The 18,755-nt window shown below is 48.7% G+C and overlaps 1 protein-coding gene and 1 long non-coding RNA gene across 16 annotated transcripts; one reads left to right on the top strand and one right to left on the bottom strand.

Annotated features, from left to right (window-relative positions):
• Positions 1-2,004: 2,004 nt before the first annotated feature.
• On the bottom strand, positions 2,005-5,401 carry 0610040B10Rik (RIKEN cDNA 0610040B10 gene). The gene is made up of 2 exons (NR_027874.1): positions 5,356-5,401; positions 2,005-2,398 (listed from the first exon to the last, which is right to left on the bottom strand). It is a non-coding gene; the product is annotated as an RIKEN cDNA 0610040B10 gene (long non-coding RNA).
• Positions 5,402-5,440: 39 nt separating this feature from the next.
• Zdhhc4 (zinc finger, DHHC domain containing 4) lies at positions 5,441-18,220 on the top strand. 15 transcript variants are annotated; one of them, XM_006504733.2, is made up of 9 exons: positions 5,468-5,543; positions 5,812-6,031; positions 6,139-6,318; positions 8,486-8,610; positions 9,751-9,824; positions 10,399-10,577; positions 12,815-12,940; positions 14,234-14,478; positions 17,877-18,220. In XM_006504733.2, exons 4-9 carry the CDS (start codon positions 8,494-8,496, stop codon positions 18,165-18,167), a joined length of 1,032 nt encoding a protein of 343 aa, XP_006504796.1. In that variant the 5' UTR covers positions 5,468-5,543; positions 5,812-6,031; positions 6,139-6,318; positions 8,486-8,493; the 3' UTR covers positions 18,168-18,220. The 15 variants fall into 15 exon arrangements, 11 of the variants coding, with proteins under 11 accessions (XP_006504798.1, XP_030110696.1, XP_030110698.1 ...); XM_030254834.1 differs by having other exon boundaries at positions 5,488-5,610; XR_003955712.1 differs by having other exon boundaries at positions 5,496-5,610; positions 12,815-12,954; positions 17,877-18,214.
• Positions 18,221-18,755: the final 535 nt, after the last annotated feature.

Genomic DNA, 18,755 nt, shown 5'->3' with positions numbered 1-18,755 from the left:
TTGCATCTGTGGTCAGGACGGCCAGAGGCAAACACTGGTTTTCAGCTCACTTTCCAAAGACCCAGCCCCACAGCATCACCATGCCCATACTGAGCGGGTCTTCCTGCCTCTGTTAAACTGTGTAGTGTTGTCATGGATACCCAGAGGTGTGTCTCCCGGGTGATTCCAAATGCAAACAAGCTGACAATGAAAACTAGTATGTGTTCCACAGGGTTCGTGTTTTGATTACTTGGACCCAGCTGGGGACACTATTTCCATACCAAGTCCCTTCCTTGTCTCGTTTTCTGCTCCCGGTCAACCATTGCCAAGTAACACCCACCTTCTGCGAAACAATCCCACCACCATGGTGTTCTACCCAAGTGCATGGAGCCAAGCAGCTATGCACTGAACCCTCTGAAACCTCAAACACATCCTCCCTTGCTTACGTCGTCTCCAGCAAGTCACTGCTACACAAAAGTACTCAAAACAGAGAGCTATACAGCTTAGGAACAGTCCAAAATGAGTCCCAAAGTGGAGATTTGAGGTTCCTAAGCACAGCGAAGCCATCGCAGAAGCAAAGACAAGTGCAAATTCCAAAAAGTGAATTCGGCACCCACAGGCTGATACAAGCCAGTTCACAGGGATATGCTGTGGCGCCATCTACTGGCCAGAGTAATTTTTGTTCTGCCTCTGCCTACCTCTCTCTCTCTCTCTCTCTCTCTCTCTCTCTCTCTCTCTCTGCCACAGAATAACTTGTGGGAATCAATTCTTCCCTATGATTATGCAGGACCTGGAGATGAAATTTGGGTCGTCAGGGCAACCAGCACCCTAACCCTCTGAGCCACCTAGCAGGCCCTGTTTGAACATTTCCTTCAGTATAAATTTCCATCAGGTATAACTCCCTCCCTCCCCATTCATCCAGCCCGTTTTTATTGAGCATCTACTATGGGGTTCAGATTCTAAAATAGTTGCTACTGATATTACAACAAACTAAAACAAGGCAGGTTTCACCCACAAAGAAAAACACTTCTATTATATCCCTTCTTCCCCCAGTCTGTTTTACCTTGGAAAAATTTCCCATGACCAATACATGTCTCCCACATGAACAGCTATGCAATCTTTATGTCTCTGTGTATGTGCTTGTGAGCATGTGCGGAGGTCATTCCTTAGGAGACACCTACTTGCCTTTATAGCTTATTTATGTGTATGTGTGTTGCACACGCACGTGTGTAATGGGCCCCATGCACACATAGAGGTTGGAGGAGGAGGCCACTGTCATTCTCTACCACTTTCCAGCTATTCCTCGGGGGCAGTGTCTCCTGACAAACTCAGAGCTCTTGTTTCTTTCAGGTAGGCTGACAACCAGCAAGCTCCAGTGATCCTCCTGCCTCTGTCCACTCAAGGTTGGGGTTGAAAGTCTGTAGGGAGAACCGGAGAGATGGCTCAGCAGTTAAGAGCGCTGACTGCTCTTCCAGAGGTCATGAGTTCAATTCCCAGCAACCACATGGTGGCTCACAACTATCTGTAATGGGATCCAATGCCCTCTTTCTGGTGTGTCTGAAGAGAGCAACAGTGTACTCACATTAAGTAAATGTGTAAAAAAGAATTATATAAAAAAAGAAATGGTTACTTAAAAAGAAAGTCTGCAGGGTCCCACATTTGCTTTGGTGTAGGGATACTGGGAGATGGATTCTGGACCTCTGAGTTGAGCTATGATGCTACTCTCCAACTTTTTTTTTTTTTTAAGAGCTTCTCATTGGGATATGTAGCAAATCTACCAGCCTAGACCTGCTATCAGCCAGCCCCTTTGATCTTCCGGATTCTGACTTCCAGCACTGGGTCACAGGTGCATGCCATCATTCCTGGCTTGTTGTGTGTGTGTGTTTCCCCCCCCCCCTCTAAAACAGGGTTTCTCTGTGTAGCCCTGGCTGTTCTGGAACTCACTCTGTCGACCAGGCTGGCCGTGAATTCAAGGAGATCCACCTGCCTCTGCCTCCTGAGTGCTGGGATTAAAGGCCTTCGACATTATGCTTGACTATGTTTGATTTATTTTAAAAGTGGATCTTCATATCGTGGCAAGTACTCTGCACCTGAGCCAGCTCCCCCAGCCCAGTGAGGAAGTCTGTATCCCATTTCTCTAATGTCTCAGACAGTCCTCCCAGGGACAAGGGATCATGGTGTAAAATGATTGATCCTGTCAACCCATCTCATGGCAGGTTAAAACAAACAACAACAAAACCCAACTTGACATCACAGGTCCGGTTTCAGGGGCTGGCAGGAAAATCTAAGAATTCTTTGCTCCATGCATCAAAGGCAACACAGTCCTTTCCAGAAGGCTTGAGTAGAATCCTTGTATTTTGGCTTCTGTCTTTTTCCTATTGCCTTATAAAGCAGATTCCAGCATTTGTGACTGGAGGTTCTGAGTGACAGAGAGGAAAAAAGAAAAGTTAGAGAAACATTTGTTTTCAAAAGTCATCAAAGCACTGAGAAGTTTACCCACAACTTTTACTGTGGAGACCGGGTTCTGTCATGTCTAACCTGAGTTCCCCTTGGCCTCTCTATCCTCTTATATCAAGCACGTTCCTGAGTGTGGGTTACAGGAGTGTGTCTGTATGTCCAGGTCCAGGCTGGCCTCAAACTCACAACTCTCTCCCCCCAACCTCTTGAATTTCCTCTTTCACACCCCCAGCCCCCAGAATTACAGACTGTACTGCCAGATCTGGTTCTGCACAATTTTTTAAGCTATGAATACATCATTGAAAAACTATTTGTAACATTACAAAGTAGACAAGCAGTGGTGGCACACGCCTTTGATCCCGGCACTCAGGAGGCAAAAGCAGGCAGATCTCTGTGAGTTCCAGGCCAGCCTGGTCTACAAGGGTGAGTTCCAGAACAGGACCACCAGAGAAATCCTTTCTTGAACTGCCCTCCCCTGTAAAAAGAAATAGACAAAGGAGAATAGAACATAGTGTCCACAGCAAGAATGTTTTGTTTTGTTTTTCCAGACTGAGCCTCACTGTATGGTCTGGCTATCCTAGAACTCACTATATACACTAGACTGGCCTCTAACTTACAGAAATCCATCTGCCCTTGCCTCCTTCTGGATGCTGGTATTAAAGGTATGCACCATCACTCCTGGCTGAAACTGTCTATAATAGAGATAGGTGTGTCCAATCTGTGGCCTACACACTGAATGCAGGGTCTTACGTAACCTAAGGTGGCTTCGAACTTGTGTAACTGAGGATGACTTTAAACTTACACTCCTTCTGCCTTCACCTCCCCAGAAATAGCATTAGAGGCTTGTGCCACCATGCTAGGTTTCACACGGTGCCTGAGATGGAACCCACGGTCTACCCAGTGACCTACAGCCCCAGTGGAGAGTTTGCAATTTCTATCGACTCTTATGTCCCCTTGAACAAGAAACTCAGCTGGTACCTATTAGTCAATATGTATTTAATGAATGAATATGTATTCATAAATACAAAGTGCTTTTTGGCCAGTCCTATAACCCCAGCACTCATGAAGCCCACTCAAGAGGTACCAGCCTGGGGTACATCATGAGAAATTACATCTCTCACCAAAAAAAAAGTTTGCAGAATACATATTAAATGAGGATGCTTCCATCACAGATGAGGTGGTCAGCGAAGATTTTGTCCTGGATAACTTAACTCACTTACATCCCAACCCTTCTCTTTGTGTGATATAACCAAAGGCAACAGAACACAAGATGAAATGGATGACGGAACCGAGAATCAAAGTTAGTCAGAACAGAAACTTTTAGAGAAGACCACGAAGTCCTTCATTTACATGGGGGAAAGAAAGAAAATTCAAGGTATTTAATTACAGCAGGGTGGAGAACTGCTTGATGAAGCAGTAGCTTTCTCTGGATGCCAGATGACCTCCGTAATGTAACCAGTCTTTCAGGACTCCCCACACCTGCTCACTCTGCTCCCAACATTGCAAAGGCCTTGGATACAATACATTCAGAAAGGTAGTTGTTTTCTTTCTTTTCTTTTTTTTTTTTTTCTAAAAGGAAAAAGAAATGAGAAGCTGGGGTAGGAAGCAAAGCAAACAGGAGAGGGGAGCTTTGAGGCTAATGCTTAGAGATCAGACATTTTTTTCCTCAAAGGGAACCTGTTTTTCAGAGGCGTCAAGAATAGTTCTCGGAGGACCTGGGGGGCACTCAGACAAAGCAGCACCCCCATCCCCTCCAGGAACCTTCTCAGTGCTATGTTTAGCAGCAGCTCCTCTCAAGCCAAGCCTGCCCATTATCAAAACAGCCTTTTTATCCTCAGGGATAAAACACTAGTCACTGCTCCCCACAGGGAGGACGTTAAAGCTGTGCACAGAGATGGCAGGAGTAGGGGCATGCGGTCAGCAGAACCTGACTCACAGGGGGACATACTGTGACCCCTGCAGTGGAACATGCTGGGACTGTTGGGACAGGGCCCAGTGGTGTGTCTGCCAGGAAGACACAGGTGTCCCTGTCTAGGTACCTGCTGGGTGGTCAAGGGTTACTGCTGAGTTCCCGCCAGGACATGCAAAGGCTCGGCACAGTCCAGCAGTTCTCCTGCACCGACCCAAGACAGCCTTCATATTCTGTCAAAAGTGCTCGAAAATTCCAGTTCCTGTGTTAGGTGTGCCTGCCATCCCAACCAAAGTTAGGCTGAGACAGGAGGTTCAAAAGCCCAAGGCCAGCCTGGTATAATTTGGTGGGACTTTAATTTTGTTTGCTCATTTGTTTTGTTTTGTTTTAGAAAAGGTCTAGCTATGTAGCCCTGCCTGTCCCGGAACTCATGTAAACAAGGCTGACCTCTGACTCAGAGAGACCTGCCTCTGTTTCCTTAGGGCGGTGAATAAAGTCATGGGCCACTATGCCTAGCTGAGATCATATTTTGGAAAGAAATTCTTAAAAAGAAAATAGCTAGGGCTGGAGAGATGGCTCAGCGGTTAAGAGCACTGACTGCTCTTCCAGAGGTCCTGAGTTCAAATCCCCCCAACCATATGGTGGCTCACAACCATCTGTAATGGGATTTGATGCCCTCTTCTGGTGTGTCTGGAGACAGCGACATTGGACTCACATAAAATAAATAAAACAAATCTTTTTTTTTTTTTAAAGAAGAAAAAGAAAATAGCTTTTTAAATCTACGCACATACAAGAAATCAGAATTACACTCAGCGGATCACAACAAGCAAACACACCCACAAGAATCAAATCAAGGCCACGAAAATGGGACGGGGTTGGGAGAACGAAGGACTCGTACATAGGCAGTAAATTGTCAAGTAATAATAAAAGTGCGAAGGAAGAGAGAGCAGAGGACGAGGGAGGGAGAAAGACAAACGTTAAGAGAAAAAGAAAAGAGAAAGAAAACCTACGACGGTACGAAAACACAATCGGCTCGCAGAACCAGAGGCCAAAGACAATAATTTCCGGCCTCCCGCTACTTTTTCCGTCGGAAGTCGCCTCCGTCGCGGGCACTGATGACGCCATGGACGCGCCGGAAGTCTTGGGGAGCGCTCCGCTGGGGTCCGCCGGCAGCGGCGGACGGTTGGCCCGGTTTGGGGTAAGGCGGCTCCGGAAGGCTCTGTGACACCCCGGCTGGGCGGCGGCCGTCGGGACCCCGTGTTTGAGTGAGAGCACAGTCCTCTCCGAGCCCCCTGCATCCCGCTCGCTGTGTCCCCTCCTCTTCCAGTCGTTGTCCGGGCTCCGGACGTAGTTGCCGTCTCCCAGCCTGCTTCCGAGCCTCCCTTGTCTCCTCTGAGCCTGATGCGTCCGGGATCTGGTTGTGGGATGGGCTCCATTCACCACTGCCCTTCCCTGGTTCCCCGCAGCTGCAGATTCTGTGACCTCAAGCATGCAAGGGCCTTGAATAATGTACCCGGAAAGTGTCCAGCAAAGGGAAACGACTGGGGCCCTACCCCATGTGGACAACCTCACCATGCGTCTGGACCCCGGTGTGGGCGCCTCAGTGATAGGCGTAGTGACAGTGACAGTGACAGCTAGAGGGATGATAGACCCCCAAACTAGTGGACTTTGAAGTTTTCTTCCCAGGTCAGCAGCGGTACAGCATCCTCTACTTCTGAATGCCTTTCACAGTGCACTCTGCCATGGAGACTTATTCAGCAGTATGTAAGTGTTGCGTTTGATTGTCTCCGCAGCCGGTTCCAGCCTCCTGGAACAACCATGTCGCCAGTTTTGCGCGTGCCAAATTCACGGCGCTGCCCAAGCGGAGCTGCTATCTGAATTCTCCTTGGATGTGGCAAAGGGAAATGAACGCAAAAGGTGCCGCTGGAAGTGTCCGACCTAGAGAAATATGTAGACCGGAGCCCTGTTACCTTGTGAGAATGGCATTTTTTTGTTTGTTTCCTTTTTGTTAATAGTTTCTGTTTTGATTCTCTGCGTTGGAATTTTGGTCCAGAATCCTGCCTCGTAAAGCCAATGTCAGTGTTCCCAGTTTCTTAACACGGGCTTTTTATATTTCATCATTCTGGTCTGGAGGGTGATGGGTGACATCATGACCACTGACCTGTTAAATATGCCCAAGTTTGGGTGTGGGACCCTGACTACCTCTAGGAGTTGCTCATTCTGATGAGGTCGGCGCAGGTTCTTTTGCAGGACTTTATCAGTATCCATGTGAATATTTAAAGATGTAAAAGGGTGTATTGCTGGGTGTGGTGGTGCACTTCTGGAATCCCAACCCTTTGAAAGCTGAGACAGGAGAATTCTGAGTTCCAAACTAGCCTGGCCTGCATAGTCAGATCCTGTCTCAAAAAACAAGGGGTTGGTGGGCTGGGAGCTCGCTCGGTGAGTGAGGGTGCTTGCTGTGCAAGCACAAAGTCCTGAGCTTGGATCCCCAGCACCAACGTGAGTGTGCTTTAATGCATGTCAGCCTCGCCACAAAACGTTGAGCTCCAGGTCCGAGCTACAGATCCCAGAGGCTCTCAGTCTTCCTAATGCTGTGACCTCTTAATACAGTTCTTCATGTTGTGGGGACCCTCGGCCATAAAGTTACTTTCCTTGCTACTTCACACGTGTGATTTTGCTTCTGTTACAAATCCTAATGTAAAGGTCTATCTATGCTTCTGGTTTGGCAGTGCAGATCTACAGTCCAGCATGGGGGAGGGGGACAGTAGGCTCTGTTGGGCTTGCTGGCCAGTCAGTCTAGCTGAGCTTGTGAGCTATAGGTTCAGAGAGGATAGGTTCAGAGAGGGAGCACATCATACAAGCTGTGGTAAGGGGCTGGGGTGGTGGCTATCTTATAGATTGCTTGCCCAGCATACGTGACATGAAGTCCTAGGTTCAATTCTCAATATTGATGGGGGTGGGGTGGGAAGGAACCCACTAGACTTGAGGTTGTCTTGACCAATACTTTGTATGGAGAGCTAGCTTAGCGAAGTACTTGTCTTGCAAGTGTGAAGACCAGAGTTCAAATCTCCAGAACATATGTCGAAGCCTGATGTAGCAGTATGTGCCTATGTAATCCCAGTTTTCCCACTGTGAACTGGGAGAGTCCTCAGAAACACACAGGCCAGCTAGCCTGGTGGACACCATGGAGAGCAAGCAAGAAACCCTGTCTCAAACAAGGTGGAGGGTGAGGACTAACACCAGAGGTTGTCTTCTGACTGCCACATACACCTTAGGGTATATATCAACACACACACACACAAATTCTCAGAAACTAAAAGTAAGTCTGGGGGCTGGTGAGATGGCTCAGTGGGTAAGAGCACCCGACTGCTCTTCCAAAGGTCCAGAGTTCAAATCCCAGCAACCACATGGTGGCTCACAACCATCTGTAACAAGATCTGACTCCCTCTTCTGGAGTGTCTGAAGACAGCTACAGTGTACTTACATGTAATGGATAAGTGAATCTTTTAAAAAAAAAAAAAAGTAAGTCTGGGCATGGTTACACACACCTTTAATCCTGGTACTTGTGATGCAGAGTCAGGTGGATCTCTATTGAGGCCAGCTTGCTCTATGTTGTGAGACCTTATGTCATATAACAACAAAATAATAGCCAAGCCCCTGTGCTAGTGAGATGTCTCACTGGGGAAGGGCGTCGGCTGCCGTGCCTGAAGAACCTGTGTTCGAACCCCAGGACTCATACGGTGGAAGGAGAGAAACAACTCTTAAAAGTTGTCACACACACACACACACACATACACACACACACACACACACACTGTGTGCTGTGGTACTCACATATGCACAGAGACAAGTAAATAGAATGTAATTTAAAATGAAGGGGAGCATGATTGAGGAAGATACCCTATCTCAACCTCTGGATCAAGGCACACATGAACATGTCCATGCACACTTGCAGACACACGTGCACACACAGACATGTGCACACACTGCCTACAGACTAATGAAGGGATTTGTTCATCTTGAGGATGGCCTAATCCGAGTGTGAATCTCACCTGCAGGAGTGAGCCCAGGGCCGGAATACATGCTGGGAATAAATCCCTCAACAGCAGCTGCTCACGCCTGCCGTCTCTTCCTTCGCAGCCTCCAGCATGGACTTCCTGGTTCTCTTCTTGTTCTACTTGGCCTTCTTATTGATTTGTGTTGTCCTGATCTGCATCTTCACAAAAAGCCAGCGTTTGAAGGCCGTGGTCCTTGGAGGAGCACAGGTAGCACTGGTCCTTGGGTACTGCCCGGATGTGAATACTGTGTTAGGTGCTAGTCTGGAAGGCTCACAAGACAAGGGGATGTGAGTCTTGTCTTTAATCCTGGCACTTGGGAGGCTGAGGCTTCGGGGCCAGTTGGGGCTACATCGCAAGAGCCTGTGTCCAAACAAACAAAACGTTGTCTTTTTGCTTTGAGATAGGTCGAATAGGTCGAATTTTCAAGGTTGGCTTTTTAAACAGTGTGTAATGTCTGTATTTGGTTGTGACTCCTGTTTGCCTAGACATGCTTGTAGCAGGTGTGAACTCAGGAGGACACAAGTGACCAGAAAGCTGAGCATCTAGCTGTCAATCTTCCCTTCACATTGTCCCATCTGTCTTCCCTTGGGGGTCAAAGCAAAGTGGGGGCAAGTAGCCACGAAGGGGTTGACTTGGGAGGACCCTGGGGATCTGGAGGCCAATCTTGAGCATGGAGCAGACCTGAGGGTTAGGGAAGCCCACGTCCACAGCAGCCTCTGCACACCCCCTTTCCCCACAGACTCCAACAGACACATTCTGTGCAGTCAAGGTAGAAATGGAGGTGTTCTCTACACCTCCTAAATCCTAGCACTTAGGAAGCTGAGGCAGGATTATGAATTCCAGGCTAGCTCGGGTTATGTAATGAGACTGTTTCAAACACAGAGCGGAGCCGAGGAGATGGCTGGGCAGTCACAGAGCTGCCGTGCAACCAGAACTGGAGGGATGGCAGAGAAGCAATCCAAGAGAATAAAGCGTAAGGAGACTCAGATCCCCAGAGCACACATAAATGCTGGCCGGGATGGTGGCCGGCCTGTATCTCAGTATTTGGTGGAGGCAATGACAGGAGATCTGCAGGGCAAACTGTCTGGCTAGACTAGCCACACAGCGAGAGAACCTGGGCCAGGAGAGCTGCCAGGGAAGATATCTGACTCTGACCACACGCATGTGCTCATGTGTGGACACAGGCACACCACACACACAGGCACCACAAACACGTGAGCGAGTTCGTAGCTTGCTTTTCTGCCATCTGAAGAGAAGATGATAGACTCACCTCCGTTGCATGTGGAGGACCTCCTGATGGGGGACGAGGGGTGAGAGGTGAGGCTGACCCTGCTCCTGTGATTTCAGGTGTGCTCCAGGGTAATCCCGCAGTGCCTCCAGAGGGCCGTGCAGACGCTTCTTCATCAGCTCTTCCACACACGGTATTTGTGGCTCAGGGTTCGCACAGGGCCACATTTGGCCTGGGTGATTAATTGCTGCTGTTCTATAGCCTGTGGGAGCACTTCGTGGTTTCCAGCACAGGGAAGGATGCTGGAAGTTTGGCGAGTGCTGGGCTTGGAATCTCTCCTTATGGACCAGTTACCACTTGCCTATGGGCTTTTAGGGTGACTAGTTTTGTTTTTTCATTTCTGGGTTGACCGTGGTGCTGGGGATTGAGCTGGGGTTGTTGTGCTCATCTGGCGTGCTCTCTGTCTCGGCCACTGAAGTCTGTCCCCACACCTACATGGCCAGTTTGTTGTCTGAGACATGCTTCTGAGACAGAGCCTTTACTTACTATGTAGCCCTACCTAGCCTGGTTCTTTCTGGGTAGCCTAGGCTGAACTCAGACTCAAGACAAACCTGGCCCTGCCTTGAAGTTCTGGGGTCACTGGCTGTGCTACCACTTTGGCCTTGTTTAACCCTTACAGGAGGAGGTTGGCCCGGGCCGTGTTCCTCGGACTCATGTGGCTTCTTCCTGGAATGGCCCGTGCATACTCCCTGTGTGCTTCCTTGCAGCCACCCCACCTTCATCGTCTTGCACCTGCTCTTGCAAGGGCTAGTGTATGCAGAATACACCTGCGAGGTCTTCGGCTATTGCCGGGAGCTGGAGTTCTCTCTGCCTTACCTTCTCCTGCCCTATGTGCTGCTAAGCGTGAACCTGGTGTTCTTCACCCTGACTTGTGCCGCCAATCCTGGTAAGTCAGCTGTCAGGGCCATAACAGCCCAAGCCTAATGCTCACGGTGTCGGTTACGGAGCTGTTCCCTAGGACATGGCAGGAGACCATGTTACGGTTCCACTGTCTTTGAGTTGTGAATATTTTCCAATTTTATTTCTGGTCTTTGGTCCATGGGTTATTTAAAACTTTGAAATATATACACCAGTGTGAGATGTTCTGATATAGGTTGTTTATTTTGAGGCCAGGCTTGTGCCTCAGGCTGACGTGAACCTGGGACCTTCCTACATCCAGAATGCTGGGGTCACAGCACAGGCACGTGCCACCACACTGGCTTCAATGCCCTTCTTAGTTTTGACATATTCAGAATTGCATATGTCCATGGAGAGCTGCGGCCACTGTGACACAGCTTCCTTTTTACTTTTTATATTTTAAAAACATTTATTTATCTTATGTATATGAGCACAGTGTCGCTCTCTTCAGACACACCAGAAGAGGGCAACAGATCCCATTACAGATGGTTGTGAGCCACCATGTGAGTGCTGAGAATTGAACTCAGGACCTCTGGAAGAGCAGTCAGTGCTCTTAACTGCTAGTCATCTCTCCAGCCTCTTTATTTTATTTTTAATTATGTGCTTTTCTCTGTGTGTATGTGGTATATTCATGTACACGTGGAGGCCAGAGGGGGGTTGTGTGTGTGCCTGGGTGATTTGTTTTCTTTCTTACTTTGTTTTTTGGTTTTCTAAAAAATTATCTTTAATTTTTTTTTAATAGTTCAGTTGCTATCCCCCTCCCAGTCCACCTTCTAACAGTTCCTCATCCCATTCCTCTTTCTTCATTTTCAAGAGGATGTCCCCACCTCCACCCCGACCCTACTAGGTCTACCTACCTCCTGGGACCTCAAGTCTGTTGAGGGTTAGGTGTATACTCTCTCACTGAGGCCAGACCCAGCAGTCCTCTGTGTATGTGTCGGGGGCCTCAGACCAGCTGGGGTATGCTGCCTGGTTGATGGCTCAGTGTCTGAGAGATCTCGGGAGTCCAGGTTAGTTGAGACTGCTGGTCTTCCAATGGGGTCCCCCTCTCCTTCAGCTTCTTCCAGCCTGTTTTTTTTCAAACAAACAAACAAACAAACAAACAAGCAAACAGTGTTTTTCTGTGTAGCCCTAGCTGTCCTGGAACTCACTTTGTAGATCAGACTGGCCTCGAACTCAGAAATTTACCTGCCTCTACCTCCCAAGTACTGGGATTCACACTACAATATGGATGAACCAGGCAATGTTCTGCTGGGTGTTGGAAGTCAGTACTAGAAGCTGTAGATTATATTTCTCCATTTCTAATAACTTCTCTTTGTTGTAATGATGCTAGGATTGAACTTAGAGCCTGCTGAGTGCTACTAATGCTCGGCCGATGCGCTACTCCCAGCCATAGGGTTCCGTGTCTGTGAGCATTAGAGAGGGACTGGGAGTAGCTGATGGCTGCACAGTTCTGGTACCCCTTTCAGCCACGGAGCTCAGCGTGCTTTAAGTCATAGCATTTGGGAAGCTGGGGCAGCCTGGGCTACAGTGTGAAACTGTCTTAAGAAACCAAGTACAGGGCCAGCGAGGTGGCTCAGTGGTAAAGCACTTGTTGCACAGGCCAAGTCTGGAACTGAATTTGATCCTTAAAACTGCACACAGGTGGGTGGAGAGGCTGGACTCCACACGGTGGTTCATTCTCTGGCCTTCACCTGTGCTGTAGACACATTCTAACTCAGACACATGGTACTAACTAAATGAAAGAAGTGCCTTGGATTCCTGCGGTATCGCCCAGTAAGTCAGTCAGTTACGCAGAGTGAGGTAGGGACTGGGTGGCTGCTGTGTGGGTGAAGTGCTTCTATGCAAGCACAAGGACTCGGGTTCAATCTCCAGACCGTGTAGAAAAGGTGGGGGCGGGGAGCAGTGGTGCTAACTGTACTCCCATACTGGGTGTAGACAGGAGGCGTCCTCACGCCTTCTGCCCAGCCAGCGTGGCCCAGTGCCTGAGCCCTAAGTGAGTGAGAATCCATCTCAAAAGAAAGTTGTCTAATAACATCGGAGGTTAACCTCCAACTTCCACACACATGTGCACCTACACAGCATCCCCACACATGAAGACCACAGAAGAGAAAGTCCGTTTCTTAAAATATTAATCACAGCGGTTTCAGCTGCATTGTGCTAGTTTGGGTTTTGTGGGCCTGGTCAACCACATTGCGTGAAAATAACGTCCATCCCTTCTCTCAGGTACCATCACTAAAGCAAACGAATCATTTCTTCTGCAAGTCTATAAATTCGATGATGTGATGTTTCCAAAGAACTCGAGGTGCCCCACTTGCGATTTAAGGAAACCAGCCCGCTCCAAGCACTGCAGTAAGTGCACTGCAGTAAGTGTGGCTCCCGGGGCTCTCTGGCCTCCCCTCCCTGGCACGCACTGGTCTGTTCACAGGGGAAGGCTGGCAGGGCAGACACACCAAGCTCTGTGTTGGCATTCTCCAAGGTTTCCAGCAGCTGTACCCAGAACTGAAATTCTTCCCTTCACCCAGCCACACTTAGAGTGGCTGGCAGAACACTAACTGAAATGGGATCAGAGGGTGAAGGGCACATGTCTAACACATGAAGGCTTGGGCTCCTGAGAGTGTCCACATCAAGTATTAGACTCCATCTTGTGCTACCTCCATGTTCACAGCGAATGCAAGAGTTTTGTATAAGTCAAAAGCAACTAAATCTGCTAATGTCCAGAAACTACTTGTTCAGATTTCTCTTGTCCCCAGTTGGTGTTCAGTGACTATAATAGTTACACACTGCAGTTCTGTTTAAGATACACATGTGTGTGCATGTGTGGGTAGATGTGTGGCATGTGCATGTGTGTGCATGTGTGGGTAGATGTGTGGCATGTGCATGTGTGTGCATGTGTGTGCATGTGTGGGTAGATGTGTGGCATGTGCATGTGTGTGCATGTGTGGGTAGATGTGTGGCATGTGCATGTGTGTGCATGTGTGTGCATGTGTGGGTAGATGTGTGGCATGTGCATATGTGGGTAGATATGTGGCATGTGCATGTGTGTGCATGTATGCATGTGTGGGTAGATGTGTGGCATGTGCATGTATGTGCTTGTGTGTGTATGTGTGGGTAATAGGTGGCATGTGCATGTGTTTGTGTGTGCATGTGTGGGTAGATGTGTGGCATGTGTGTGCATGTGTGCATGTGTGGGTAGATGTGTGGCATGTGCATGTGTGGGTAGATGTGTGGCATGTGCATGTGTGTGTAGATGTGTGGCATGTACATGTGTGTGCATGTGTGCATGTGTGGGTAGATGTCTGGCATGTGCATGTAGAGGCTAGAGGTTGATGTTGGGAGTCTCCTTCAGTCACTCTTCCTTATACATGGATGACTGAGCTGGTGCTCCTTGAGGTAGCCAGCTTGCTCAAGTAACCTGGCCGAGCCTGCCTGGCATCTGTCCATCGGGGACCTGAGCTGCAGGCATGCTTGCAGAGCAGGCTCTTGCCCCAGAGCTATTTCCCAGCAGCTTGCCCTGCAGCTCTGAAAGCCAGGTGACAGCAGCTGCCCTGCCCCCAACTGTCAGTGTTGGCAGTGAAAACTCCAGGGTCATTTTGTATTGTCTCACCAAGGAGGAGCCCAGCTGAAGCAGTCCTTTCTCTGCAGGGTTGTGTGACCGCTGTGTGCACCGGTTCGACCATCACTGTGTTTGGGTGAACAACTGCATCGGGGCCTGGAACACCAGGTACTTCCTCATTTACCTCCTGACGCTGACGGCTTCTGCTGCCACCATAGCCACCGTGACTGCTGCCTTTCTGCTCCGCCTAGTGACAGTGTCTGATCTCTACCAGGAAACTTACCTAGATGACGTGGGGCATTTCCAGGCTGTGGACACTGTCTTTCTTATTCAGGTAATTTTGCGGTGGGTCTCAGGAAAACATGAAGCTACTCTTTTATCATTTAAAAAATATTCCTTTTATTAATTCTTTGAGAATGTCATACATGCATACAGTGTATCTTGCCCCTCCCAACTTTGTGTCCTCTCTGGGCTGCCCATATATACTGATAGGTGTGGGGCCATTTACTAGATCATGCTCAACCTTCCTGGACCCACACCCTGAAAGGAAACTGACTGTCCCTGCCCCAGAAGCCATTAGCTGCCTACAGCTCCTCAGCTAGGCTGGGGGCTTTCCCCTCTCTGCTCTGTGGAATGTTGCCTGGCTTGATCTTATGCAGACAACCATGTCTGCTATGAGTTCATGATTCTGTCTTGTCCGCAGACACTGTTTTACTCTGATCTCCTGGCCTCTGGCTGTAGAGGCTTTCTGTTCCCCTCCCCCATCCTGTGATTGTCCCTGGGCCTTAGGTTTGTCTATGTGTATGTTTGTCTGTGTGTATATGTATGAGAGAGAGAGAGAGAGAGAGAGAGAGAGAGAGAGAGAGAGAGAGATATGAATGTTCTGTCCTGTTTATGGCTGAGCACACACTCACTCTGACCAATTGTCGGCATTAGCCACTGTCCGCATTAGCCACTGTCCACTGTGCAAAGAATTTTCGCTGAGAGGTCTGAGACCTGCGCTAACCTAGGATAGAGAGAGACAGCTTCAGAGGGCAGTTTGATACTGTGACCATTTAGCAAAATAGTAATAGGTTCATCTCTGGGGCCATTGAGCCCTTAGGTTCTTCGTCCTTTATTCTTTTTGTTTTTGTTTAAATCCCGGACTTGCTGGCCTAGAACTTAATATGTAGATCATATTAAGTCTTGAACTCACCAGGCGTGGTGGCGCATGCCTTTAATCCCAGCGCTCAGGAGGCAGAAGCAGGCGGATTTCTGAGTTCGAGGCCAGCCTGGTCTACAAAGTGAGTTCCAGGACAGCCAGGGCTATACAGAGAAACCCTGTCTCCAAAAAACAAAAAACAAAAAAAGTCTTGAACTCAGGAGATCTGCCTAGAGAGTTTTGAGGTTAAAAGTGTTGTGCCATTACACCTAGCTAATATATGGGTTTTAAAAGTTAATGTAGCAGAACTTTATTAAAGGCTGGCCTTGAATTTTTGATCCTTTTGCTTCTCATCCTGTGTGCTGGGATAACTGGTGTGCACCACTATGTCTGGTGTATGCAGAGCTTCGGATCAAGCTTCAGGGCTTTGTGAATGGACAAGTCAGTAGTGTTGGGGTTCAGGGTGTGGGCAAGCACATCACCGCTTCTGCGTTTGAGACCGCTTTACTCCCCCAAAGGAAGCCACCCCGGTGAGCCCTCCTCCCAGCCGTGCTAACACTCATGGGCTTCCTGTCTCGAGTTTCCTCTACCTGACATTGCAGAGGTTCAGTTGTGCGGTCTGTGACCCTCCACACTGGCTCCTCACAGTGCTGTACAGCCCATGCTGTCGCCCCAGTCTGTTCTTCATTCCTTTCTCTGACCAAACAGCTTCCGTTCACCAGCACGGTATATTTTACACATTGAGAAGGTGGTAGATATTGGGCTACTCCAGTTTTTAGTTATTTTTGAGTAATGTTGCTGTGAGCAGTGCACACACATTTCTAGTCACCACGTCTTCATTTCTCATGGTTGTGTGCTTAGAAGTAGATTTATTTAAAAGGTCTTGTGCCTTTTAACCACTTGAACAATAGCTAGAATGTTTCCTACAAGCAGTGTATAAGGCTTCCAGTTTCTCTGCATCTTCACCAACACATTAAATTACCTACCTCTATAGGTTTTTGTTTTGTTTGGGGTAGGTTATCACCATGTAACCCAGGCTTGCTCAGATCCTCAATCCTCCCGCCTCACCTTCCCAAGTGCTGGGAATGCGTGGATTACTGCCCTGCCCAGTTGGTATTGGATTTTGGTATAAGAAAGCTGAGATGCCCTTTGCCCACCGTCGGTCTCTTCTCTCCATGACTTGAGTTACACAGTTGCTCTAATTAAGAGTTCTGATTAGTATTTTTCCTCCTCTGACTTCCAAAAACATTGAATTCTAATTTTTTTACCCCTCCTATTATAAAAATAACACAGTATTCAGATAAGCAAGCATTTGGCTCAGGGTTCTATACGGCTGAGTGGGTAAGGCCCTTGCCATACAAATGAGGACCTCAGTTCGGATCCCAGAATCCGTGTAGAGCACAGTGTGGTAGCACACATCTGGGATGGAGAGGCTGAGAGGTGGGGGCACACATCTGGAATGGAGAGGCTGAGAGGTGGAGACAGAAAATCCCAGAAGCTCACAGGCCAGGCTAGCCTGGCATTGCAGCAGCAAGCTAGCTTCAAGCAAGGTAGAAAAGCACGGACAGATGCCTGACCCCACGCTCTGATGCAGACACACATTGCGTGAACACCCACAGAGAACTTTTGCCCTAAAGGTTTAAAAAGGAACACGCAGTGTGAGACCTCTGCCCCGCCCCTCCTGTGCCAGTTCCCAGATGTGGCCTGGCCTTAGACCCTCACCATCCTCGTGCCATAGTCACACAACATACCAGGGAGAGCCCTGAGCCTTTCCGTTCTCACTGCGCACCAATCCACAGTCTGAGTTGACGTTAATTGCTTCTTGGTGTGCTGTACTGTGACTGACCCAGAGTCTCATTCTTCCTCATGCACAGCCATTTCGTTTGTTATTGTTTTGTTTTGATGTCTTGAGTCAAGGCCTTACTCTGACTTGGGCTGGCCTCAAACTTGCCAACCATTTCAGCCTTGTGAGCGTTATGCTCACCAGCCTGCACCATCGCTCATGCGCAGAGATGCTGGAGGGGCGGGTACTGCTGTCAGCACTCCTGGCCTGCTGTTCCTGTGCTCGGTGGCTTTAAAGAGACAGTCCTCGCAGGATTTTAGTTTAATGCACGAGCTGTCTCCACATATTTGTCTGTAAACAGCAGACTGGCAAAGTACTGTCTGTGTCTTGAGTGACCTTTCTGCCTGTGTGAAAGTTATCCTGCAACAAGCTGTCACACACACTAGGCTCATGCCTGGGCTGCCTGCCTGTGTCTGTGTTGACTGTGACTCAGATCTATGTTCCAAGGGTCAGATTTGAGGCAACTGAAGTGCATATGTGTGTGTATCTGTGTGCTTGCACTTGTGCAATACATGCATGTGACAGACAGACAGGGAGACAGACAGAGACAGAGAAAGAGAAATAGGGAATTTTGAGTGTGGGGCCTCATGAATGCTGGGGCATTGGCACATTTTTCAGCTGTATATACTGCCTGGTGGGTCAGATCTGATGCAGAAGGTCAGCTGAGTGATGAGTCTGCACCACAGGGTCAGGGCTGGTGCTCAGGCATTGAAGGCTATTTGCTAACACTCTGGTTTTCTGCCCACAGCATCTGTTCCTGGCATTTCCAAGGATTGTCTTCCTACTGGGCTTTGTCATCGTTTTGAGCATGCTCCTGGCTGGCTACTTGTGCTTTGCTCTGTACCTGGCTGCCACCAACCAGACCACAAATGAATGGTATAAAGGCGACTGGGCCTGGTGCCAGCGCTGGCCTCTGGTGGCTTGGTCCCCATCAGCTGAGCCCCGGATCCACCAGAACATTCACTCCCACGGGTTTAGGAGCAACCTTCGAGAGATCTTTCTACCTGCTACCCCCAGTTACAAGAAAAAGGAGAAATAGAGCGGAAGTGCCCTGCCTTTTAAATACAGTGCACACCTATTTGTACACATGGATATTTGTTTTCTCATCATTGTCTGTGTTGGTTTCTGCTGTGTGGGCGTGAGTGGGCTTTAGTGGGGAAAAAGAGATGGGAAGCTAGGCTTGCTGAGTTCTCGTGTCTCCCAGGGCAGATTTCCCTCCTGCCTATATTCTGCTAGATCCAGTAACTTCTGAGGTCCTAGTGTGAGAAGGGTCAAGAGATGTCCAAGGCTCTGGGTGACAAGGAGGCCTTTGCCTCTTTCACTGCACCCTTGGGCGCCTGAACTAGGACCATAAAGTCTGTTCCCTGATGTACAAGAGAGTCTCTGGGCTGTGCCCAGCTGCACTCTCTCCCTGGTCTGTTCTTTCCCAGGCAGGGGCCCTTTATCATCTTAACTAAATCCTCTCAGCCATAGGCCTCTTAGTCATTGTATTTGTGAGCCACACGCAAGACTTTTCCATTCTGTTTAAAATCTCTACTCCCCGATGGGCGGTGGTGGTGCACACCTTTGATCACAGTACTCAGGAGGCAGAGGAACGTGGATCTCTGAGTTTGAGACCAGCCTGGTC

Source organism: Mus musculus, chromosome 5, assembly GCF_000001635.26.
Source record: "Mus musculus strain C57BL/6J chromosome 5, GRCm38.p6 C57BL/6J".
Classification (NCBI taxonomy): domain Eukaryota; kingdom Metazoa; phylum Chordata; class Mammalia; order Rodentia; family Muridae; genus Mus; species Mus musculus.
Note: the sequence above shows the minus strand (reverse complement) of the source record. Positions and strands in the feature narration are given on the sequence as shown.

Bases quoted from the DNA above. Each gene is read 5' to 3' on its own strand.
- Zdhhc4 (XM_006504735.2), top strand. From the start codon at position 8,494: ATGGACTTCCTGGTTCTCTTCTTGTTCTACTTGGCCTTCTTATTGATT. The intron at 9,825-10,398 runs GTATTTGTGGCT...GCTTCCTTGCAG, and splicing joins CATCAGCTCTTCCACACACG to CCACCCCACCTTCATCGTCT. The intron at 12,941-14,233 runs GTAAGTGCACTG...CTTTCTCTGCAG, and splicing joins AGCCCGCTCCAAGCACTGCA to GGTTGTGTGACCGCTGTGTG.